The following is a 25,256-nucleotide window of genomic DNA, read 5'->3' on the forward strand; positions in this document are numbered from 1 at the left end:
GCCTTCTCACCTTGTTTTCCTTTCCCAGGGAAGCTCCTCTCCTCAGTGGCTGTCACGCTCGAGGCCTGGCCAGCACTGGGGATGCTGGGAACGGGCTGTGCTTGCCTGTCCCAGCGGCCGGCGCTGTGGGCCAGCGTGTGCTGGCCGTGCGAGTGACCGAGGGCCTGGGAGGGACAGGAGGCTGGAAAGCGGTAGCCACTCTGTGGGCTAGAGGAGTGCTGTGAAATGTGATAGCCTTTTGGGGCTTAGGGCTTCTCAGATTTGGTTCCTGAAGAGAGGCAAGTGAGATGGATGATGATATAACAAGTTATACTTACATTTTCGAGGTGTCCTTTATAATTTCCTACTTGGGGTCCCCAAGGGGGAAAGAAAGGAAGGATCAGACGTCATGCAAAGCACCACTGGGATTTATTTCAGAGGCCCTCTTTATAACACACAGTTTCCGTACATCTCATGCTCTCACCTGGCACTTCCAAGAAATGCCTCGTAAAAGAATTGAGGCAGTAACTTGAGTGGGCTGCGGATTGGTGGGCAAAACACACACACTGTAAGGTCAGCTTAGCTCTCAATTCAGGAAGCCGAGGACATAGTCATTTAGAAAGTGAGGCAGCTATGCTTAGATGCAGCAAGACGGCACATCTTCCCTCGGTCCCCGGGCCCCCGACAGAGGCACGCAGCTCTCTGTGACCTTCCCCGCAGATGGTCTCCCCGATCGAAAAGGCTCTCCATTTGCCACAGCTTTGCTCATTTCAACAAGTGGCTCACACCACCAGCTGGAAGCATTTATACAAGAATCCAAGTACTTCATTCACAAGGGAGTGTTTACAGACAGTCAGGGATCCCAGAGAGGACCCTTCCTCACCCAGAGGGACAAGCAGAGTCCTTGCTCGGGGGTCACTGAGCACCTGCTCTGCCTCGAGGTCCCAGCACCGAAAGCCTGCATCCTCATAGCTAATATTTTATTCTCAAACATTTTTTTAAATTTACGAAGGATATATGTCACATATGAAAATATGTAACTCAGAAGCGAATTCCTGAAATCTCGTGAATCTGAAAGGGCTGCTGGAGAGCTTTTCTAAGCCTGATTCAAGCAGTGCAAACACTCACCCAGCCTCACCCCGACTCTAAGAGCTTTGCTGGCTCTGGAAAGCTCTGTGGTCAGGTGGTCAGGTTCTTTCTTTTCTGCCCCATTAATGCTGATTTAGGAAAACATTTCTGTTTGAACCCAAAGGACACCACTGAAATGTTTCCTCTCCCCGGTGGCTTCTAAGGCCGGTGAGCCCCAGCCCAGGTCTTGTTAGACCTTCGTGTGTATTAACCGCCCACACTGCAGAGAATGGTCAGTGTGGCCAGAGGGAATGGACGGGTGAGATACCAGGGATCAGCGGCCAGCGGGAATCCGGGCGGTGGGCAGCCGGCCCCTTCCGTCCGTGATGTGTTCCCAGCTTTCTAAGCTTCATCCGTTGGGGCGGCTGTGGCCAACAGAAGCCGAACCTCTGTGTTGGGAGATTGTCTGTAGAGCCCCTTCGTTGCTCTTTCTTTAAAAAGAAAAGAAACTTCTGGTACTTAGGTGCTGTCTGCTGTTGTCTTTTTGGAAATAATGAGTTCCTTCCCCTGCATAGGTCGAGTATAAATGCGAAGGTTTCCTTGAAAAGAACAGAGACACCGTCTATGACATGCTGGTTGAAACCCTGAGAGCGAGCAAGGTCTGTCAAGTCCCGAGGGGTAATTATGTTCTGCATTCTGCAGATGCGCGTCAGGAAGGAGTACGGAGTGAGAGTGTGTGAGTGTGTGAGTGTGTGTGTGTGTGTGTGAGTGTGTGTGTGTGTGAGTGTGTGAGTGTGAGTGTGTGTGTGTGTGTGTGTGCGTGTGTGTGTGTGTGTGTCTTGCAGTGGCAAATTGTAAGTCAGACGTACAAAAAGCTATTTTAGAATTGGGACTAAAATATGTGTCTAGCTTCTGAAAGCATACAAACCTCTGCTATATGCAAACTCAGAAATCAAATGTGCAAATAACAGAGAAGGACAGCTGATCTGGCCATTTAAAGAACCACAGCTCACATTTTATTCATTCAGCCACAGATACTATTGTTGCAGCACCTGCCATGTGCTAAGCACTGGCCTGAGTTCTGGGGATGCAGCAGTGAGCAGGGCAGATGGGGTTCCTGCCTCACATCCTAGAGGGAGCACCAGAGTTAAGCGCATAATCAGCAATGGTAGGCAGTGCTGAGTGTGCAGGGAAAACCCAAGCACGAGGGGGAGAGAACCACACAGGGAGGGACAGTGGCTGTGGCCGGGGAAGCTCCTCAAACCCACGGTTCTGTGTGATCACTGGTGTCACCAAAAGAGTGACTTCTGGCTTTTTTTTAATTTCCTCTTTAAACATGTCTTTATTAAAATTTGAGAGAAAGGATATTTCATAAGCCTTCATTTTTGTGAAGATTTGGTTATCATAATTATTTTCCTTCTTTTAAAAGATCCCAGTCCTTTGTTGATGTTCAGGTATTTTGACCATTTCCCAGATGAGCACGGGGAATTCCACTAATGACAATAAATCAATCACTGGCCGTGACACCTTCAGTCATTGAAACTGGTTCATGGTAGAGAATCCAGTGTAGAAATGGCCTGCATCTTGTGTAGAAATTAGTTGACTTAATTTGCCAGTTGTTTACTCACCCCCAAGCTTAGCCTGGGGTCCAGTCTGGGAGACGGAGGCAGATCCTGTGGAAACACCGATGAGTCTCCCGTAAGGCACACAGGCTCTCGGAGACTCGGGTTTCAGACCCACTCCGTGGGCACACCAGATGCATCAGGCAGAGGTTCCGCCCTGAAGGAGATCAATGTCCGATTTAAAATAAAAAATAGGAGGTTCACTCTAAGAGAGAAGATGGACATTTAAAGAAATAACTGGTTAGGTAGAAAGTAATGAGTGTCTTAGAAGAGGTACAAATAAAAGATTAAGACAGTTCAGAGAAATGTGGAATTCTTTCCTGCTGGGCACCAGCGAAGGCATTGTGAAGGGGCAGGGTGGAAAATATGTTAACAAAACCTTGAATGATGGATTGGCTTTGGATCTGTGGGAGTGAGGATGTGGGGTGGGAGGGAGATTCCAGGCGCACAGGTAGGCCTTGTACGTGTTTCCACCTTCCCGACACTGAGTGATGCTCACGTACAGACAATCTCTGCTTCCATTCCTGGTCATCCTGAGTGAGGAGATCGCTCAAGGAATTGAGACTTGATGTAAAGACTGTCACTTGACCCTCCACTGGTTTGGATGGGCTCATTGTGGTCATTTACGTGGCTTGTACCAGCTGAGGGCTGTGGGTGAGCATTTTTGGACACTGAAATCCTCTCTGCTCCTTCCAGTTTTACCTCTGCGCCAAGTTTTTCCAAGAAAGTCCAGTTCCCCCTTCCCCTTTTGGTTCAGCGATCACGATGAAATCTGCCAAGCAAGTCATCAAGCCCAACAATAAGCAGTTCCGGACCACCGTGGGGAGCAAGGTACCAGGAGGTGTTGAGGGTGAGGGGCCACAGGCTCAGCCAGGCCCCAGGGAGCCGGGCTCTGGGCGGACCCACATTGCAGGCCTGGACATGGCACCACGCTTCATCCAATGGGACGTAAACTCAAATGCAAAGAAAAGCAGTAGTTGCTCGTGGTCGCACCTCAACCTCCGAGGCCACACACACCTGGGCAAACCGCACATTTGCACAGTAGCGTGACTTACCACACTTCCTGCTGTGTGGGAATGTGGGACAGAGCCGTGTTCCATCCAGGGCAGTAGGACACGCTGATAACTGCAGTCACGGGTTGAAACCTTTCATAATAGATGTTTAACATGAAGTTAACTTTTCCTCCTAACTTACCAAGGTGGGGCCTTTTTTTGCTTCAATGTAAGCCAGTGGTTCTCAACCTTCCTAATGCCTCGACCCTTTAATAGAGTTCCTCATGTTGTGGTGACCCCCAATTTCATTGTTACAAATTGAACATAATTAAAGCATAGTGATTAGCCCTAGCCGGTTTGGCTGTGGCTAGAGCATCAGCCTGGGAACTGAAAGGTCCCAGGTTCGATTCCGGTCAAGGGCACATGCCCGGGTTGTGGGCTCGATCCCCAGTGGGGGACTTGCAGGAGGCAGCCAATCCATGATTCTCTCTCATCATGGATGTTTCTATCTCTCCCTCTTCCTTCCTCTCTGAAATCAATAAAAATATATTTAATAAATAAATAAATAAAGCATAGTGATTAATCACAAAAACAATATGTAATTATATATGTTTTTTCCGATGGTCTTAGGCAACCCCTGTGAATGGGTCGTTCGACCTCCAAAGGGATCGCGACCCACAGGTTGAGAACCGCTGATGTAAGCATTCCCTTTCATCACATTTGTTGTCTGACTCTGTCTCCCAGTTCCGCAGCTCTCTGTCCTTGCTCATGGAGACCCTCAACGCGACCACGCCCCACTACGTTCGCTGCATCAAGCCAAACGATGAGAAATTGCCCTTTGAGTAAGTGCTCTCATGCGGCAGAGTGTTTCCGTCATAATATCTGGGGAGTGTGCCTACGATTGTCTTGAACTTTACTGTTTCTGATTCAAATGATCCTGCCCTGTACACATAATGTTAGCACAACCCCTGTGGCCGAGGCCCCTTATCTCCAGCATGAAGCAAAGGGCGAGAGGTGAACGAACAGTCTGTACTTGAAGTTTATGCAGCTGAGAAAGCCCAAGCATGTTCCCTGGTTCTGAAAGACTTTGTATGTGTTTAAAGGAGAAATGCTGAAGGAGGGAGGTCACAGTTTCACTTTCCGATGTGGCAGGAGACATGAGACTTTCCTCTGGGGCCCCGGGAAAGGGCTCCAGACCTGTGAGTGGAAGGTCTTGGGTACCTCTTAGCTGATGGAGCTGAGAGCTGGCCGAGGGGATGTGCTGTCCTGGAGGTGGTGGATATGGTCACCAGAGGGCCAGACCCAAGGCAGAGGGCTGCCTGCTGGGTGTCTGTAAAGGGAACTCAGGCATCAAACGAGCACTTGGACGAGGTCAGCTTGAACATTTCTTCCACTCTGTTGTCATTCGAAGCTCAGCCCAGTGGTGTTTCCCCATAAGACCCTCTCCCTGTCGCCTACAGCAGAACCAGCCGCTCCTGTCTCCGTGTCCTCAGCTTCCTGAACTGTGCCACAGAGGTGCCATTTTCACCTGACATCAACAAATCTTCATTAGCCGTCTGCTGTGTGTGGCCTGTGGGTTACAGAGACGGCCTGCTCCCTGGGGGCTCCCGGTCAGGGTAGCTCTGCTGCACTACTCATGGGCCCGATCGTCCATGATGATGGCTTAACACCTTGTAAAATTCTCTTCTTTAAGGTTTGACTCCAAGAGAATTGTCCAGCAGCTGCGAGCCTGCGGCGTCCTGGAAACTATTCGCATCAGTGCGCAGAGCTACCCATCCCGGTACGCGGTCTGTCCTTGTTTCGGGAGAAAGTGCCCAATTGGTCACATACTTTCATAACATGCTCCCAAGTTTTGTCCCACTGTTCTAGGCCAGAACAGGATGATAGGCAGGCAGCACGGGCAGGGGGATGGGGGGAAGGGAAGGGAGGTTGCCATCACCACCACCCCATCCCCCACCCCAGCTGCTGCCCAGGGTCACTCGTGGCCTCCCAATGCCTGGGAAAGGGAGCAGGGATGGGGGAGAGGACATTGTTGGAGCTGAGCATTAATAAAATCAGTCCAGGTGTAGACAGGTGTGCTCCGCATGAGATTCAGGTGGTGTCCCAGCAGGGAGGCGGGTCAGAGGTCAGGGCCATCACCCCAGAACAGACTGCACCCCACCAGCAGTGACAGATGGCACGCTCCCTGTCTGGCATGCCTTCTTACATCCACTTTGACTTTCCAGGTGGACGTACATCGAGTTCTACAGTCGCTATGGTATCCTCATGACCAAGCAAGAGCTTTCGTTCGGTGATAAGAAGGAGGTCTGCAAGGTGGTTTTACACAGGCTCATCCAGGTCAGGCTCGCTCACCTCGAGTCGCGGGCTCAGACCAGGAAGCGCGTCTCCCAAGCGCGTTTCCTCATCCCTGCCTCAGTCTCTGGACTGTAATTGTCATGGTGGCTAAGAGGAAAGAAGATGGGCCCTACGCCTGTATGTGCTAAGGAGGTCAGAGCAGCAGGCTCATGGGCATCACCTCCTGGCAGCAGGCGTCCCCTTTAGGGACCCAAATTCCATCCCTGGCTTCCCACAGTGTCCTCCTGTCCGGCTTTGTCCTCCCACATCCTGGGGATCTTCCATGGGCCTGGTTTATGTTACACAGTCCACCAGACGTCACCGAGCCAGGGTTCCAGACGTGGCCTTCAGCGTGGGTTTAGATTATTGCCAAAGCAGTGAGTTATGATGGAAAAGAGATAGGGAAGGAGTTATGATGGTCAGGAAGGGGGTCAAAGAGGAGCCAAAATGAAGACAGAAACCAAGCCTTTCCCGGTGCCTGTGCCCCTTTGTGGGCAAACAAGTCAAAATGTAAATTTCTAGATCGTGACCAGAGTTTGTCTGCTTTATGTCAAAGAACAAAAATGTAAACAAATGTTTTGGGCATCTTTGAATCTCTAAACGTCTTTCCCAAATACTGTAGAAAATCTGAGAAGATTTTGTTTTTGATTATATTATTTTTCTCTTCCAGGATTCCAATCAGTACCAGTTTGGTAAAACCAAAATTTTCTTCAGAGCAGGCCAAGTGGCTTATTTAGAGAAGCTCCGATTGGATAAACTGAGGCAGGGTTGTGTTGTGATACAAAAGCACATCCGTGGCTGGCTCCAGAGGAAAAAATTCCTCCGCGAGAGACAAGCCGCCCTGACCATCCAGCAGTACTTCCGGGGGCAGCACACCGTCAGGTAGGTGGGGGCCAAGGAAATGTGTGCAGTTGTGCAGCTTTCTTTGCTGGTCACGTCCGGGAGAGGGGAGGGGCCTGTCAAGGACAAAGGACCTTTCTCCTGGGACCAGGGTGCATGTCCCTGAGGTGGCCATAAGCCTCCCGATGAGAAGGGTGTGTCCCTGAGGGCAGGTAGTGCTGACTCAGCCCCCTGTCCCCATGTGGGACAGGTGACAACCGGGACCCAGAAGAGAGGAAGCCCCAGTCAGGGTGTCTCAGAAGAGGTCAGAATTCCCCATGAGACCAGGTGGAGGGACTGGGCCCCTGGTCTGTGAGAACTGAAAATGCCTAGGACAGTGGTCGGCAAACTCATTAGTCAACAGAGCCAAATATCAACAGTACAACGATTGAAATTTCTTTTGAGAGCCAATTTTTTTAAACTTAAACTATATAGGTAGGTACATTGTTATTAACTTAATTAGGGTATTCCTAAACTGGCCTTTGCTAAAAACGTCCTTAATCTGATTGAGGTATGTTCGCTGAGGTCGATCCCTTCCAACTCTCCCATCCACACTCGTCTTGTACACTTGTTTCATCTATCTCCTTTCGTTCATCCTCTCTATATGTCCAAACCATCTCAAAAAAAAACTTCTTCAAAATAGACTCGCCCAGGCCGAAAACCGACTTCTGTGCATGGGCCACGAAGTTTCAATCGCACTGTACGTATGCGCCCGCACGTGGTATTTTGTGAAGAGGCACACTCAAGGGGCCTAGGAAGACTCGGGTCTCGGTGAAGCCCCTGAGTAAAGACGCCAAAAATAGCCACTGACCAGCCTACCGGCAGAGGACCGGAGACAGAGCATGCCTGCGGGGATTGACAGGGAGGCCCTGCCAGCAAATGCAGAGCCCTCGGGCAAGGCTACGTGGTAGCCCACGGGGATGGCTGAGCGCAGGGCAGTCCCACCAGCCATGCCCGTCCCACCCACCTCAGGTGCTCCCAAGAGGCCATGTTGGGCTGGCCAGTGGACAGGCCTTCTTCCCAGTCTGCACTGTGTGCTTCCATGTGTGTAGCCCAGCTCGCTTCCTGGCACGCTTCCTGGCATGCTCCTAGGATAGTTGCGAAGGCAGGTGTGTCACTGAGCCTGACCTCTTCCTGTGCTTCTCCATGTGGTTGGTGCACCACCACCTTCATCTCAGCCCGCCCCAAACTGGTCTTTCCATCGCAGCCCCCATGCCCCAGGCAACTGGCTTACAGGCACATGCAGCCAGGCTCGCCCTCCCGGGCTTCTGAGTTCAGTTAACAGCAGCAGCCTCCAGGGCAGGAAACCCTGGACTTATCGCCTTCCCCAAGTGCGTGCTCCCGTTCCAGTCGGGAATCACAGAGGCCTGACTATTCCATGCACCCTTCACTTGCCTCTGTGTCTGTCCCACTCATCCCATTCCTGGGCACCTGCCCTGGGTGAGGCCTCCGTCATCGCGTCCTTACACCCTTCGAGCACATTCCTTCACCTGCCGCCTTTCCCTCCATCTTCCTAAAGCAGGGCCTGATCCAGCCACTGCCCTGCTCCTTCCCTGGATGCCTCCAGCAGCCTCTGTTTCCTACCAAAGAGCATTCAATCGTTTTTATTTTTTTAAAATATGTTTTTATTGATTTCAGAGACGAAGGGAGAGATAGAAACATCAATGATGAGAGAGAATCATTGATTGGCTGCCTCCTGCATGCTCCACACTGGGGATCGAGCCCACAAGCCGAGCATGTGCCCTAACTGAGGATCGAACTGTGACCTCCTGCTTCATAGGTGGATGCTCAACCACTGAGCCAAACTGACCAGGCAAGCATTCAATCTTTGCTATGGCCTGGATGCATTCGTAAGAATGGAAGCTCTGTGAGGACAAGGACCATGCCTGTCTGGTTCCCATTACATCCATACTAGTACCTAGCACAGTGGCTGTCACATAGTAGGTGTCTAATACATATATATTTCAACTAGAGGCCCAGTGCACGAATTCAGGTGGGGTCCCTTGGCCTGGCTGGCGATCAGGACTGATCGGGGCTGATCAGGGCCAGGCAGCCGGGGGGAGGGACCGAGGGAGGTTGGCCGGCTGCAGGAGTTGGCTGTGGGACATCACTGGCAGACCTCTTTTTCTTGCTCCTGTGTTGAGCATCTGCCCTCTGGTGGTCAGTGTGTCGTCAGAGTGACCGGTCGACTGGTCCTAAAGGTCACTTAAGCTTATAGATATACTAGGGGCCCGGTGCACGAAATTCGTGCACTGTGTGTGTGTGTGTGGGGGGGTAGTGTCCCTCAGCCCAGCCTGCCCCCTCTCACATACTGGGAGCCCTCAGGCATTGACCCCTATCACCCTCCAATCGCAGGATCGGCCCCTTGCCCAGGCCTGACGCCTCGGCCAGAGGAGTTGACCCTCATCACCCTCCGATCACCAATCACCGGATCAGCCCCTTGACCAGGCCTGAGGCCTCCGGCAGAGGTGTCAGGCCTGGGCAGGGGACCCCCAGCTCCCCGCGGTTGCAGGCTCCGCCCCTGCCCCTGCAGGATGCCTCTGGCTGAGGCATCTGGCCCGGGCAGCGGGGACCCGCAGCTGCAGCGGCCCCGCGATCGTGGGCTCCGCTTTAGGCCCAGGCAAGGGACCCCTAGCTCCTGGGACTGCCAGCTTCGACCGTGCCCAGCTGCCATCGCTGGCTCCACCCCTACTTCCTGCTATCACTGGCCAGGGCGGCAAAGGCACCTGATTCTCCGATCATGGCTGGGGGGCAGGGCAAAGGCGGCCCCAGGGCCGCCTTTGCCCTGCCCCCCAGCTCTTAGCTCCCCCCTGGGTTTCTGATCACTGTCAGTGGCAGGGGGCTTCTTCCTGCTTTCCCTTTCGCCTCCCTGCATTGTGCCTACATATGCAAATTAGCCGCCATCTTTTTGGCAGTTAACTGCCAATCTTAGTTGGCAGTTAATTTGCATATAGCCCTGATTAGCCAATGAAAAGGGTAGCTCGTACGCCAATTACCATTTTTCTCTTTTATTAGTGTTGATAGATATATATTTTAATAACAAGTGGTTCCCATCTGTTTTTCTAACCTCATTAACTACTAATTTTCTCCATGTATCTCATATTCAAGCAATTTTAGACCGAGTCTCTTTTTCTGAACATTCCAGCACTGCTAGGCCTCCAGTATGAAATGCTTTTCCAACCTTCGCTGTCTACAGAAATCCTTTTCCATCAAGGGCTGGCTCACGGGTCAGCCCTGCCCAAGCAGTCCTATAAGATCTCGCTGACGGATCTCTTAGCAGTCATTCTATTTCTCTCACATCCCTCTTGGCCACTTATAAGTCTGTCTGCTCCACCAGGTGGGAAACCTGAAGGCAGGAGCTTTGCCGTCTTCTCCAGTCCTTTGGATAGGAGACGACAAACGTGTTCTGTGAGGGCTGTTGGGGCCCTGCCGTTTCTCTCACAGTTGTTCACCTCTGCCGTGTAGCATGACATCAGGCTCGGGGAATATGGTAAAGCATAGGCGTGGTGCGTTCCTGTAGAACCTGACCATCTCAGGTGGACAGCTGCAGGCTTGGCCCCGAGGCCCTGGTTTGCCACCCTCTCCCTGATCTAGAGCCTTCAGCCCGATGGCCCACAGAATGAGTGAACAGGTGAAGGAGCAAGTGCAGGGCACAGGTTTGTTGCCACCATCCCTGTGGGCGTGAGGGAGGCGGATTATCAGCCTGGATGTGAGGAGTGTGAAGTTCCTCGTGCCTGGAGCCAGCATATTCAGATCAGGGTGAAAGGGGAGACGGTAATGACTGATCTCAATCTGGCGTTACAATAAACCACTCACAGAGCATAATGTGTAGATTGGCAAAACATGGGACTATTCCTTAGTCGGAGAGAGCACACGCTGTAGAAGCCAGTGCGCTGTGGGTAACAGGTTGACTCCCCATTCTTCTCAACCAAGGAAAGCTGTGACCGCGGCGGCCTTGAAGGAGGCCTGGGCAGCCATCATCATCCAGAAGCACTGCCGTGGGTACCTTGTCCGCAGTCTGTACCAGCTGATCCGCGTGGCCACCGTCACCATCCAGGCCTACACCCGGGGATGCCTGGCCCGGAGGAGGTATCGCAAGGTGCGGCCGGGACCACAGGCTTCCCCAGGGCTCGTGTTATTTTTCATCAGCAGTACTGGCATACCTTATTTTCTCGCTCTTCACAGATATTGTGGGGGTTTAATATTTACATTGAACGTTTGTGACAACTCTGTGTTGAGCAAGTCGATCAAGCACCATTTTTCCAACAGGCTCCGGTGATGGGTAGCATTGTTTAGCAATAAAGTATTTTTATTGTTTTGTGCTTTTTAGACATAATACTACTGCCCACGTAATAAACCATGCTATAGTATAAATATAACTTTTACATACCCTGGGAAACCCAACAATTCATGATACTCACTTTACTGCGATATTCACTTTATTTCGGTTTCTGGAACTGAGCCCACAGTATCTCTGAGGTGTGCCTAGAGTGAGATCGTGCTTTTGCATGAAGACCTTCCTAGAGCAGCAAGTTCTGGTATGTGAATGTCCAGACATGGCTGCTACAGGTGGAATTTGGCTATTGTTTCAAAAGTCTATTGTAGGTCCCTATGAGCTGATTACAAGAAATCTGTATTTTGCACTGTGGGAACATTGTGGTAGTTGCACCTCCCAACATTGGAGGTGTTGATGAGAGAAAGAATGGCGAGCCAGTTTGCATTTCACAAAATCTTGTTTTAAAGATGCTGGAGGAACACAAGGCTGTGATCCTTCAGAAATATGCTCGGGCGTGGCTGGCCCGGCGCAGGTTCCAGAGCATCCGACGGTTCGTGCTCAACATTCAGCTCACGTACAGGGTCCAGCGCCTGCAGAAAAAGCTAGAAGATCAGGTAGGTGTTCCGAATGTATCTTTCATACTTACTTTTTCCAATAGATATATTTTGTTCTGGGCCAGTTCCTTCGCTATGCAGTCAAATTAATACCCATGCCAGGAGGTTCAGGTCACATGGACCCTGAGCCAGGAAATAGAAGCACATTTTATAGGGCTGCTACATATGTTCGTGCAGGTTGTACACTGCACAGGGCAGCTGCCCAGGAGGGCCGGTGGGGCTGAAACCCAGCCTGGTTCTGCTTGCCGACCCCTGTCTTCTGGCACCGAGATGGGCTGCTTGGAGGCAGGGGTGCGTTTTTTAATTTGCACAGAGCTGCTGCTGTCTGGGTGCCAAGCCAGGCTCCCTCAGGGAGGTCTTGGCTCAGAGGAGCTGCCATTTCCTAATCTGCCTGAAGGTCCATATGGCCTAGCTGCAGCCCTGCCTCGTGTGAGAAGACTCCCCGTGCCATTCCCACTGCTCTCTGCCCGTGGGCGAGGGCTGTGCAATATGCAGCATCCAGGCCTATGGAGCTCACTCCTGGGCTGCCTCAGTTTATACTGAGAGTCTCCTGAGGTGAACTTTAAATGAGGCCTTAGCTATACTATAAGGATCCTTAATGAATGGATCAGCGTGCAAACCAATACACTTGACATTTTGATGCAGTTTCCCCTATTATGCTGCTGTGTGACAGGCGTGTGTTATGTGGCTTATGCAGAATATCACTCCACGTTCAAGGTGTTGGCCAAGCTGGTTTCCACTGAGTTGTCTCCCCTGGGCTTGCAGATGGCGATCTCTTCCCCATGTCTTTTTTATTTTATTTTTTTTTTTCAAGTTGGCCCAATGTGTTTCTTTTTTTTTTTTTAATTAAATCTTTATTGTTCAGATTATTACATTTGTTCCTTTTTTTTTCCCCCCATAACTCCCCTCCTCCCAGTTCCCGCCCTACCCTCCGCCCTCACTCCCCACCCACTGTCCTCATCCATAGGTGCACGATTTTTGTCCAGTCTCTTCCCACATCTCCCACATCCCTTTCCCCCCCAAGAATAGTCAGTCCATTCCCTTTCTATGTCCCTGATTCTATTATAATCAACAGTTTATTCTGTTCATCAGATTATTTATTCACTTGATTCTTAGATTCACTTGTTGATAGATGCATATTTGGTGTTCATAATTTGTATCTTTACCTTTTTCTTCCTCTTCCTCTTCTTAAAGGATACCTTTCAGCATTTCATATAATCCTGGTTTGGTGGTGATGAACTCCTTTAGCTTTTCCTTATCTGTGAAGCTCTTTATCTGACCTTCAATTCTGAATGATAGCTTTGCTGGATAAAGTAATCTTGGTTGTAGGTTCTTGGTATTCATCACTTTGAATATTTCTTGCCACTCCCTTCTGGCCTGCATGGTTGCTGTTGAGAAATCAGCTGACAGTCGTATGGGTATTCCCTTGTAGGTAACTGAGTTTCTTTCTCTTGCTGTTTTTAAGATTCTCTCTTTATCTTTTGCTCTTGGCATTTTAATTATGATGTGTCTTGGTGTGGTCCTCTTTGGATTCCTTTTGTTTGGGGTTCTCCGCGCTTCTTGGACCTGTAAGTCCATTTCTTTCACCAGGTGGGGGAAGTTTTCTGTCATTATTTCTTCAAATAGGTTTTCAATATCTTGCTCTCTCTCATCTTCTGGCACCCCTATAATTCTGATGTTGGTACGCTTGAAGCTGTCCCAGAGGCTCCTTATACTATCCTCGCATTTTTGGATTCTTTTTTCATTTTGCTTTTCCGGTTGGGTGTTTTTTGCTTCCTCGCATTTCAAATCATTGACTTGATTCTTGCGCTCCTCTGGTCTGCTGTCGGGCGTCTGTATAATATTCGTTATTTCATTCCGTGTGTGCTTAATTTCTAGTTGGTTCCCCAATATAAGATCGAGGGTCTTATTAGTTTTCGTGTAGATCTCATTAAGTTTATCGGCAGCTTCTAAACAGTTCTTGAGAGACCTTAAAAGTGTGGTTCTGAACTCTATTTCTTCCATTGACAATTTTGTCCTGTTTCTTTGTCTCCGCATTTTGTTATGCTTCCTTGGTGCACCCCCTAGTGGTCTTTGTTCGCAGTCTTATAGATAAATCTTTGTTGTAGCTAATTCCAGGGAGGGTTTGACCTCCAGGCCAAGTGGCTATGAGATTCAGCTGTGTCAGCGGTGAGAGAACTTCTGTCCTCTAGGGAGGTGCTAATCTAGCCTTTGCCTGAGGCTATCTGGCAAATGCCTCTGTGCAGGGCTTGGGCGGGGCGGGTCGCACAGGATCAACAGGGTGGGCCGGAGAGAGCAGTTATGGCGGCTCTCAGTCCTGTCCCCAGGGGCTCTGCCTCTCTGAGTCCCGGCACCCGCTGCAAAGCTCGGAGAGAAAGCTGCACTCGCTCTGACCGAAGCCAGACAGTCCCGCTTCTCCCGTTTGAGTCTGGGTCCCTAAAGACTCGCCTGGATCTGGAGCTCAGAGTCTGCGACTCCCTCCCGATTGAAAACAACAACCGCGCCCTCCGCCGCCAGCCCGCTCCGCGCACTCCGCACCTCAGAATTTGACTTCAGCACTGCGCCTCCTCTGAGTGTCCGTATGCGTTTCTCTTTCCTCCTAGTTGTAGGACTTCCACTCAGCCAGCGCCCCTGTGGTTCTGGGTGATGTCCCTTCCGTTTTTTGGTTTCACTTTTGAAGTAGTTGTTCAAAGCAGCAAACTCCGGCGTTAACCTATGCCGCCATCTTGGTTCTCCGAGGAGTCCTTTCCCCATGTCTTTTTTAAAAATATATATATTTCTATTGGTTTTAGAGAGGAAGGGAGAGGGAGAGAGATAGAAACATCAACGATGAGAGAGAATCACTGATTGGCCACCCTCTGCATGCCCCTCCTGCAGACTAGGGATTGAGCTGGCAACCCAGGCATGTGCCCTGACCGGAATCGAACCGTGACCTCCTCCCTGTGTCTTCACAGCACATTCCTTCTGTGTGTGTCTGTGTCCCATCCTCCTCTTCTTATAAAACACCAGTCATCCTGAATTAGGTCCACCCACGTGGCCTCATTTTACCTTAATTCTGTTTAAAGTCAGTCACATTCTGAAGAGCTGGGTGTTAGGACTTAACCATGTGACTTGGGGGCACTGGGGAACCCGATCCAGCCCACACCACGCAAGTTGCCTGGTGCTCCGGGGTAGACTGGCCCCACAGTAAAAGAGCCCCACCAGCTCAGGAACATTAACCCACCAGCTCTGCCTCGCTGTTGTCGCTGGGATGAGGATGCTCATCCATGCCCTCACAGTGATAAACGTGGCCAATGTAACTGAACCTCTGAGAGACTTAGATGCCATGTTAAAGGCTGCGAGAAGCCAAGGGAACGGTTTCTTTACTTGGGAAAAACCCCTGAGCACCTGCTGTTGTTCTCTAGAACAGAGAGAACCACGGGCTGGTGGAGAAGCTGACCAGCCTGGCTGCCGCTCGGGCCGGTGATGTGGAGAAGGTTCAGAAACTGGAATCGGAACTGGACAGGGCAGCTGCCCACAGGCGCAATTATGAGGAGAGGGGGCAGAGATACAAGGCCACCGTGGAAGAGGTTGGTGCTGGTTGTGACTGGCGATCACTGTGAGTCTTCCCATGCGAGGGACCTCAGCGTGTGTCCCCACAGAGCCCCCGCTGTCAGAGGGGCCTCCCTCTCAGAGGACAGAGGGCAGAGCCCAGAGTCTAGGAAGAAACACAACATGACGTTGCCTCTTCCTTTCCACTTTTGTCACGAGACGAAGGCCAAGAAGGAGCCCTGTGGCTGCTTCCCCCTCCGCCAGGACCACCTTGGTCCCCTGTTGCTGGCCCATCTGGTGTGAGCCCTGGGCACCTCACCCAGGACAGCAGCACAGAGTTCAGCAGGTCTTCATCTCGGCGGTGGGGTCAGAAGAGCAGACGTAAAAACCCAGTGTCCCTGCTCTAAAGCTTGTCTTTGCTGCTGTCTGGCTGGGTGGCCTTAGGCAAGTTGCCCTCACCCTCTCTGAACTTCAGTTCCTCGTATGTAAAACAGAAATGACAAAAAGTGACTTGGCAGCGTTATTGTGAGGATGAAGTTCTCTGGTGAAATCATTTAGCTAAACGCCTATCACAGAGCCCTGCCCAAGCATGAGCTGATAATTTCTAGCGAGGTGTCTTTATTCCTGCCCATCCTCCCGCACTTTTCAAAGTCCTCAGCACCCAAGGTTGTGGCAGCCTGGAGTCCTGGGCGTCTCTGTGCCTCCCCAAGGCCCGGTGCCTGGCTGCTGGCACTGCCCACACTGCTGGTCACCAACCATCTATCAGCACCTTCAGCTGCCAGCCCGGCAGACACTTGACCAAGAGGAGCTAAGATAGTAGAACTTACATGATGATCGCACAGCCTGCCTTCCTGAGTCATAACACTCTCAAAATGTGAATCCACAGTACATCACAGATAATTTACATCCTACTAAATGGATAAATACCCTGTGTGTCGAGAAGCCCAAGAAAAGGATAGCGAAGACGCCTTGACATGTGAGGTGACCTTGGTTTGGTCTGGCTCCTTGATCTCAGCCCTTGCAGGCTGGGAACTGGCGTCTGCTTGCGGTCACCTGGAGCCCTTGCATGCTAAGGTAAATGCAGCGTGATGCCGTGCGCCGGTGCCGGCGGCTATCCACGGATAGAATGTGTGTGTGTACACATGCATACATACATACACACACATGCGCACACATACTGTTTTAAAAAGACAGCCTTTCACCAAGTAGGACAATGGTGACCAAACTTAAAATGAGGTTTTTCAAAAAAGGTTTTGCTCCCCTTTGCTAGAAATTGGCAAAGCTTCAGAAGCATAATTCGGAGCTGGAAGTACAAAAAGAGCAGATACAGCGGAAGCTTCAGGAGCAGACCGAAGAGCTGAAAGGTAAGGCCCACGGCGGCTGGATTCATCCACCCATGCGTTCGCTTGTCCAGTCATTCTGGTATAACTATTGGCTGTGATCCGAGTTTTAGGCAGCATCGGGAACATTGTTGCTCCACAGAAAATAACGATATTTAAATTGTGGTAATTTACCCTATAGATTCATCTGTTTATTTCCATCTTTGTCAGACAACACAGCAATCCCTGTCTCAGACCCTCCCTGGGCCACTTGCAGGGCACCGATGTTTGGCCATAAGCCTGGAGCCTTTCATCACAGGTGGAGAAGGATGTGTGTCTGTGTGTGTGCATGGGTGTGCCCGGGGGGGTTAGTTAGGATAATGCTGGGGTCGTGTTTGTTGTTTGCCAAGGATTTGCAGTCAGATTGTAGATCTGTCCACCTTTCTCGATCTAAGAGGTACCCTGGCCCTGAACTAAGGGCATGCTCACCTCATGAGCCACAGCTCCCCCAGGCTGTCAGGCACAGATGCTTGGAACCATGGTGGTACCACTTTTATTTAGGGGTGCGAAGCAGCCACTCTTAGCCTCGCTCTGTCCATTTGTAGCTTTCCAGCTTGAATTCTAATCATAAGCACTTGCTAAACCCCAACAGGCTCATGAACCTGGTGGTTCCTGACCAGGTGGCTTAAATCGCCACACTCAATTGCCTGTCTTTTCCAGGGACCTTTTTCCTTAAGCTCTGACCCTAGGCACATGAGGCCCAAGGGTTCAGGCCTGGGCCTCTAGCATCCCCCTGGCCCCCACCGGGTGGAATCCGGAGCACAAGAGCCCTGGGGGCCCAGGTGAGAGTGTGAGAGGAGCCATGTCAGGAGGAGGGAGTGCACGTCCGAGTCCTGTCCAGGAGAGCAGGAAAGGCCGCCCAGATGAAGCCAAAGACGGCGTGCCTCCTGCTCCAGATTCTGTGTGCACCCCGTCTCTAGGGACTGATGATGAACAGGGCGAGGTCAGAGGTCAGGTCTAAGAGAAAACCTTGAACCTAAATGAGGGAAGGCCTTACCCATCGTTACCTTTCTTATTACAATACATTCCTCTTGAGCGCTTGTTCTTTTTTTCTAACTTTAAGTAGCATTTCCCCCAAGAATATTTAAATTCCCACAAGTGTGTCTTGAAAATTACATATTTGGTAGCATTAACATGTTTGGGTGGATAATTTTATAACATCTTCTAAAACGTGTATGAAAACTGTCAGACCCAGTGTTCATAAACTGCTTGTCCCGAGGGTCTCCCTACACATGGCAAACAGTGCTCTGTGAAAAGCACCAGCCTTCACTCATCCTGGGACCTGGATGGAGGGATGTTATCAAAGTCTTTTCCCCTTTTTGAGATTCCGACTTGGACAGAAAGTCACATGTGAGCAGCCTGTTTAGCCTTTTTTGCAAATGGCCCAAAATGGTAAGCCAATTCTGGAGTGAAGTGAAAATTGAAATTATATCAAATATGCTGGCTTCTAAATGTAACCTTAGGTGTCTTCCCTCGTGTTTTCTGGCTGACTCATGATGTTTAAAGCAGTCATTTTGATTCAGGGACATTTGACACTGCACTGGACAAATTATTAAACTGTTGGCTTTTTTTTAACCAAATAATTTGGAGGATTGCTATTGTCACTTCATCCCTGGGCTCCCCTCTGGGGCAGGACTCAGAAACCAGGCAAAACTCAAGAATGAGGTGTCAGCTAAGTACAAATAGGGACACCAGGCTCTGATGGGTTGCATCTGTCATCCTGCTCCTGTTTTGAAGGGCACCTGTTGTGTGTGGACATGCTGGGGACGTGGGATTGTCATGGCCAGAGGCTGTCCAGAACCCCATGCTCCCTTAACCTGCACTGTGTTAGGGATCCCGTATTTAAATGAAGACACTTCATTATTTTCTTGGTTATCATGAATGACTGGGTTCAGTCAAGGTGCCCCCCAGGACGCTTGGCAATGTCTGGACACATTTTCAATTGTCACAAGTGGAGTGAGTAGAGGTGCCGCTGGATTCTCGTGGGTAGAGGCCAGGGATGCTGCTCAATATCCTACAGTGCACAGGGACCCCCCCCCCAACCCCCCAGGATAAAGAATTACCTCCCTTGACGTATCATAATGCTAAGATTGAGAAAACCTATCATAAATTGGTCATTTTCTCCCCAAAGGGTTTCTGTTTACTTTTAATAAAAAATATTTATTATCTCAAAGCCAATATGCCTAATTTTAATCAAACAAATGATATTCAGACCAATAAAAGTAATATAAATGAAACTATTTATTGATTTCAACATGACAAATTTGTGAGGATTTATTCTGAACCCCCGGACCTGTATTTCTAGTTTATAAAGGTGACAGTTACACTCGTCCTGTTAGGAATAAATACACCATGACTGTTCTTGCATTCACACTTTCTTAAATAAGACGTGAAGCAATCCAGGCATTGGTGTGCAGACCTATTTCAAAAAGCATTGTCTTTCCACAGGGAAAATGGATGACCTCACCAAGCAGCTCTTTGAGGACGTGCAAAAAGAAGAACGACAAAGAATGTATGAAAGATGGGTTGCCTTACAACTGCCACTTTCTCTCTCTGCTGTTCTCTGCTTTGCTTCTTGGCTTGCAGATAGCAGGTCACAGGCACAGGAGAGCAGGGTGTGCATATTTGTAGGTAGTGAAGACATGGAGGTTTGCGAGAGCGAATGCCCACCTTGTGCACCTTACAGACCCTGCCCGGGCTCTGCAGTGTGGGCAGGGGACCCTGGGAATTTCCTGCTTTCCCTTTTTTGCCAAGACAGTGAGGAGTTCAGACACTGCCAACTTTTCAACTCCCATGAAGCCTAAGAATTAAGATTATTGCCTAGGAAATACACCTTCCTTCCTTCCCCGTCCTGTTACACCTGTTCACATGATTCTTGTCCCACACAGTAAGGAATATGAAACCCTCACAGAAACTAAGGCAGCTCCCCATGACTTTGTCAATATTATAAACCCTTTACTAATCTCCAATCTGGGCTCCTTTCTCTTAAGACATCAACTGAAAGGCTTTAGATCTCCAAGTAGGGATGTGTGGCAAGGTGTTGGGAAGAAATGGAACATTCTTGGCATCCAGGGTGTAGGGGGCTAGGAGGCTCAGGGCTGCGTGGGGTGGTAGGATATGCACCCTCCCCATGCAGTTAGTTAGTAGCCTGGACCTGGGTGAGAAGGAAGATGCCAAAAAGTTAGGGGAGGGAGTGTTGCTGAAGAGTCCAAGAGCTAACAAAGTGTCTCATGATCCTACATCAGTTTTAAAATAGGGATATTTGATTCTACCTTGAAAAATCTATTTTTCAATGAACTTTCAACTCTAGGAGAGGAGTTCAATTTTTGGACCCTCACTGGGTACTGGGCCACTTGGGAGTGACCATTGCAAGCAGGGGGGCTGGGAGAGCCAGGCCGAGGCCATGTCACCTTGAGCTCTTTGCAGTCCTCATCAGCACTCACCTGTACCTCGGTCTGGTCCCTGGTCAGTTGACGGGGGACACCTTGGCCACTGTCACAACCCGACAGAGGCACAAAGAAGCCCACAGTCTGTGGAAACACACCACCTCATTTAGGTTACAAATTTAAGATTGTTTTTACATGTGACTGCCGGCTGCAGTCTGCTTCTTCAAAGGTATTTTGCTGGCCTCTTAGGAGCACTGCCGGGTTTTTGGTTTTGTTTTTTTAAAATATATTTTTACTGACTTCAGAGATAGAAAGGGAGAGGGAGAGAGAGGTAGAAATATCAATAATGACAGAGAATCATCGATTAGCTGCCTCCTGGATGTCCCCTACTGGGGATCAAGCCCACAACCCAGGCATGTTCCCTGACCGAGAATCGAGCTGTAACCTCCTGGTTCATAGGTCTATGCTCAACCGCTGAGCCACAGCCAGGTTAAAAACCTGAAAACAAAGTTTAAATTTTTGATAATATCTATAAAAGGAAATGAAACAAAAACCTAGTGGGAATGTGACTCTCTTCCTCAGGGATTTTCCTTTTGCGCTGTAAAAGCAAGTCCTAAAATAAACCCGTGGACAGTTTAGCAAGTAGAATGATAACTCATAAACTCAGAGCCCCTAGGTCTGCTTCAGTTCTCACTGGGCTGCTGTGCACTGTGTTGGCTGGTTTAGGTCATGGATCTCTCTTCAGTTACTTTCTTGGTCATTCATCCGTATTTAATTCAGCAACCATCTCACGAGGAATTGGGTTTTCATGGAAGTTGGGGCACCTGAATTTGCTGAAACTTATCCTAGAGCAGTAGTTCTCAACCTTCTGGCCCTTTAAATACAGTTCCTCATGTTGTGACCCAACCATAAAATTATTTTCGTTGCTACTTCACCACTGTAATGTTGCTACTGTTATGAATCGTAATGTAAATATCTGATATGCAGGATGGTCTTGGGCGACCCCTGTGAAAGGGTCGTTCGACCGCCAAAGGGGTTGCAACCCACGGGTTGAGAACCGCTGCTCTAGAGTCTCTGAAGGGCTGGATGCTTCGACATATTAAATGACTGCACTAACCTGGGTAGGACCAGGCCAACGCCCTCCGGGATCCTTGGGACTTGGCAGGGGCCAGGACTTGGCTGACTGTGCCAAGGTCTTTGCCGAGGGAAGTGGCCCCTCCGTGGGGGGCCACACGGAACTGGGGTGGCTTTGGAAATACAGTGCCCCAACCACCACTGAGACTTTAAGTTCAACCTCCTGTGCTGTGTTTCCTCTGTGCGGGACCGTGTTAGAGCCACACTTCTCAGATCAGAAAGTGTAAGAAGCTTCCTTTCCTTAAGGGGACAGGAAACCGTCAGCTAAAAATAAGGCCATTATTATGGGAACTGTCACAATAGATCCTAATTAACTTGTCTCCTTTCTGGAGTCTCCTCTTATTTTCAAAATGATGTATCATTCTAACTCGGGGTAAAGACTTTAGAGACAATTCTGAGTTATTTTTCCTTTTGCTGCCTAGACTTCTTGAAAAAAGTTTTGAACTGAAAACACAGGACTATGAGAAGCAGATGTGCTCTTTGAAAGAAGAAATCAAAGCTCTCAAGGATGAGAAAATGCAGCTGCAGCGCCAGCTGGAGGAGGAGCGGGCCACCTCGGGTGGCCTGCAGGGGGAGGTGGCCCGGCTGAGCCAGCAGGCCAAGGTAGAGGCTTCCGCTTCCCCAGCTCTCTCTGAGTCAGGTCACTGCACAGGGTGTGTGTGGGGCGGGGGGGGGGGGGGGGGTATGTGTGTGTGGAGGGGGGGGTGGTGAAGGGGGAGCAGCTTCACTTTCCCACAGGATCAGACAGCTAAATGCAAACGCATGTGTGAATCCAGAAGTGAAAGGACCCTGATTGCTTCAGTTCCTCCCAGTATAAACCCCCAGCCACCTTTGATTTAGCAATAATGGCTTTTCCTATTTTAAAGGTCAGCTCTCTTTTTAAAATTACATTTACATAAAGTTCCTCAAAGATGTTGACCTAGAGAATACGTCCAAATTAAATTACAAATGGACATAAGCCCTTACACAATCCATCATGGTGTTATCCTATATAATAAAAGGCTAATATGCAAATTGTCCCCTCAACTGGGAATTTGTGCACCAGGCCTCAGTATACCTATAAATGCCTGTATTAAAATTACATTGCCATACTGTCAGAATCTCACATTTTAAACTGCTACCAGAAACTCTCACAAAAGCGATGATGCAAGCTTGGACAGTCAGGCTTAACTGGAATTCCTTCCCCACCAGAATGTCCCTGTGTTGTTAAATGCAAAACATTTCTCTGCAAGGTGGGAAAGTTTTTAAGCTTCCACTGAATATGTGAAACACATGTGAGTAGAATGTTTGTGAAGATCTTGCGAATATTATCTGATTGTCATGGAAGAGCCATGCATGGTTCAGAAGAGCGCTAAGAATCACCCCGGGGTTGCCTGTGAGCTCCACAGCAGAGCTGTCTGTGTTCTCTGGGCCTTGGGCCCCTGATGCTGAAAATGGGGGGTGGGACCACCCAGCCCTGTGACTGCCTCACTCTCAGCAGTCACATGAGACTGCTGTCCCTCTGGAAGTCAGGCCGTCTGGCTACTGTCTGCATCTTGGGGAATGGTATGGCTATACTTGGAGTGAGGCACCGATATTTGTCACTTCCTCTTTGGTAACTAAAACTGTGGTCCAGACTCTCCAGTGTGGCGATTAGTCTCATTTGCAAAGAAAGTGAATGTATCATCATCAAGTTATCTGTGTTATAATCCATCTGTATAAATACACTTACAACTGGTAACAACGACTGAACCATTACAGAGAGCGGGGCTTTCAGATTGGATAGTCCTGGCACCCCATCAACTTGCCGTGTGATCCCGAACAAGCCGTTTACTCTATGCAGCTTCAGTTTTCTAACCTCTAAAAGGTCACTCTAGTCACCCTATGGGCCAGTTTTAAGGAAGAGGTTGTGTATGTAAAATGACCAGCAAATGTCACTTTGATCTCCTTTCCCATGCCCTGTAGAAACAGGAGTTGTGTGTAGGCCTTAAACACTTACACTAACTGAGAAACATCAGCACGGGCTTAGTCACCTCTGCATAGCTCCCATAGCCGCAAGCACAACCCTGACATCCTTACTCAAGCTGAGTCAATAGGTGAAAGAGGCAGAATACAGCCCCCCCCCCCAACCAGGGCTGCCCCTCAGGGGACCCCGGCACACCCCATGGCCACCCCGCAAATCCTGGGTGCACCTGGCTCTGCCGCTGCGCCACTCCTAAACCCAGCAGGAGCCCAAGCCCACACTCCCAAACGTGGCAGGCTTGCCCACATCCAAGATCCTGCGGCGAAAGATAATCAGCCCCTTTGAATTTCCTTCTCTGGGCTCTCCTTCCTCCCACCCCACCAAAGCTTGTAGTAATTAGTTATCTTTCCCTTTAAGTAGGGAAACCAATTCTGTGGATACAACCAAGTAGATCTGGAAATAATTAACAGTATTTGGGAGCAGTTAAACATGTATCAAGGCCACACTGTATGTATGGGCAGGGATGGTTTAACAAGAGTTTAGCCAAGAAGCAGCAGTGAGGACACCCCGCATGAGTAGATGGTAATGTAAGAGTGTTCCCTCTGTTTGATAAAAATTACAATAGCTCTTCTTTCTTCACCTCGTCATTGCTGTGATTCAGACAATCTCTGAGTTTGAAAAGGAGATAGAGCTACTTCAGACACAGAAGATAGACGTGGAAAAACACGTGCAGTCACAAAAGCGGGAAATGAGAGGTAACAAAACTACGAGGTACCAAGCACATGGGTGCAGACTGAATGTATCATAAGTGTCACTGGGGAGGAAATGCTCCTTTGACTGGTATGAGGCTGGTTGGTTAGCTGGTTGGTTGGATATATGGCAAGCTGACTAGCTGGTTGGTTGGTTGGTTGGATAGCTGGTGGGTTAAATAGCTGGTCAGTTTCTTGGCTGATGGGATGGTTAGCTGGAGACTCTGTGAAGGTAACTGGGCCCTAGAAAGGGAACAGGAGAAATCAGGCAAGAATGTAATTTATACCAGCTCTGCCTTTTCCTCTCAGAAAAGATGTCAGAGATCACCAAGCAACTTCTCGAAAGCTATGACATTGCAGACGTGAGAAGCAGGTAATCATTTTTGCATTATCAAACATTTAGAAACGTGTAACACATGAGAGAGATGATAGACTTTCTTACCCTCCTTATTTTCCAGGCTGTCTGTGGAAGATTTGGAACATTTAAATGAGGATGGAGAACTTTGGTTTGCTTATGAAGGACTAAAGAAAGCAACCCGGTAAGGAATTCCCCCAGGGTTTCTTTTTCCCCCAGAGATAATAAGACTATTGGAAAGTGAAAAGTTTGTCTTATATAGATTTGATACATAAAATAATTTCTTACAGTAGAATGATCTAATAATCACTGGAAATATTTCTTTGAGTAATTGGTAACAAAGAACACTCTTTATGGGATAAAATGCTGAGTGATAAAACGCATAACCTATACAGTAAAACTGATTCTATCAAACTAGAGGCCTGGCACATGAAAATTTGTGCACTCAGGGGAGGTGGGGGGAGTCCCTCAGCCCAACCTGTACCCTCTGGCAGTCTGGGACCCCTCAGGGGATGTCCACCTGCCAACTTAGGCCTGCTTCCCGGGAGATGAGGCCTAAGCTGGCAGTCAGACATCCCTCTGGCAGCCCAGGAGCCCTCATGGGATGTCTGACTGCGGCTTAGGCCCCCTCGGACATCCTTAGCACTGCCGAGGAGGCAAGAGAGGCTCCCACCACTGCCACTGCGCTTGCAGCTGTCAGCCCAGTCTGTGGCTGAGTGAAACTCCCACTGTGGGAGCGCATTGACCACCAGGGGGCAGCTCCTGCGTTGAGCTGTGCGTGTCATAGCAACTGGTTGTTCCGGGTTGTTCTGCTGTTAGGGTCAATTTGCATATTACCCTTTTATTATATAGGACTAAAGGCCTGATGCATGAAATTCGTGCAAGAGTAGGATTTCCTTCCCCTGGCTGCTGGCACTGGCTTCCCTCTGGCACCTGGGACCTGGGCTTCCCTCGCAGCCCTGGCTTTATCTAGAAGGTCGTCTGGAAGGACGTCCGGTCTAATTAGTATATTACGC

General features: G+C 49.5%; 1 protein-coding gene across 1 annotated transcript in view; it reads left to right on the plus strand.

Moving 5' to 3' along the window:
- The window catches only part of MYO5C (myosin VC), a 94,265-nt gene that overhangs the window by 41,713 nt on the left and 27,296 nt on the right, over window positions 1–25,256 (plus strand). Inside the window, exons 14-28 of the mRNA XM_059701089.1 lie at window positions 1,623–1,706; window positions 3,366–3,500; window positions 4,406–4,503; window positions 5,355–5,441; window positions 5,887–5,998; window positions 6,666–6,877; window positions 10,808–10,973; window positions 11,618–11,764; window positions 15,169–15,333; window positions 16,566–16,659; window positions 19,123–19,186; window positions 21,617–21,797; window positions 23,798–23,891; window positions 24,195–24,258; window positions 24,344–24,424. Coding sequence (XP_059557072.1) covers window positions 1,623–1,706; window positions 3,366–3,500; window positions 4,406–4,503; window positions 5,355–5,441; window positions 5,887–5,998; window positions 6,666–6,877; window positions 10,808–10,973; window positions 11,618–11,764; window positions 15,169–15,333; window positions 16,566–16,659; window positions 19,123–19,186; window positions 21,617–21,797; window positions 23,798–23,891; window positions 24,195–24,258; window positions 24,344–24,424 — 1,784 coding nt within the window. The remainder of the gene's footprint in view (window positions 1–1,622; window positions 1,707–3,365; window positions 3,501–4,405; window positions 4,504–5,354; window positions 5,442–5,886; window positions 5,999–6,665; window positions 6,878–10,807; window positions 10,974–11,617; window positions 11,765–15,168; window positions 15,334–16,565; window positions 16,660–19,122; window positions 19,187–21,616; window positions 21,798–23,797; window positions 23,892–24,194; window positions 24,259–24,343; window positions 24,425–25,256) is intronic.

Source organism: Myotis daubentonii, chromosome 1 (assembly GCF_963259705.1).
Source record: "Myotis daubentonii chromosome 1, mMyoDau2.1, whole genome shotgun sequence".
Taxonomy (NCBI): Eukaryota; Metazoa; Chordata; class Mammalia; order Chiroptera; family Vespertilionidae; genus Myotis; species Myotis daubentonii.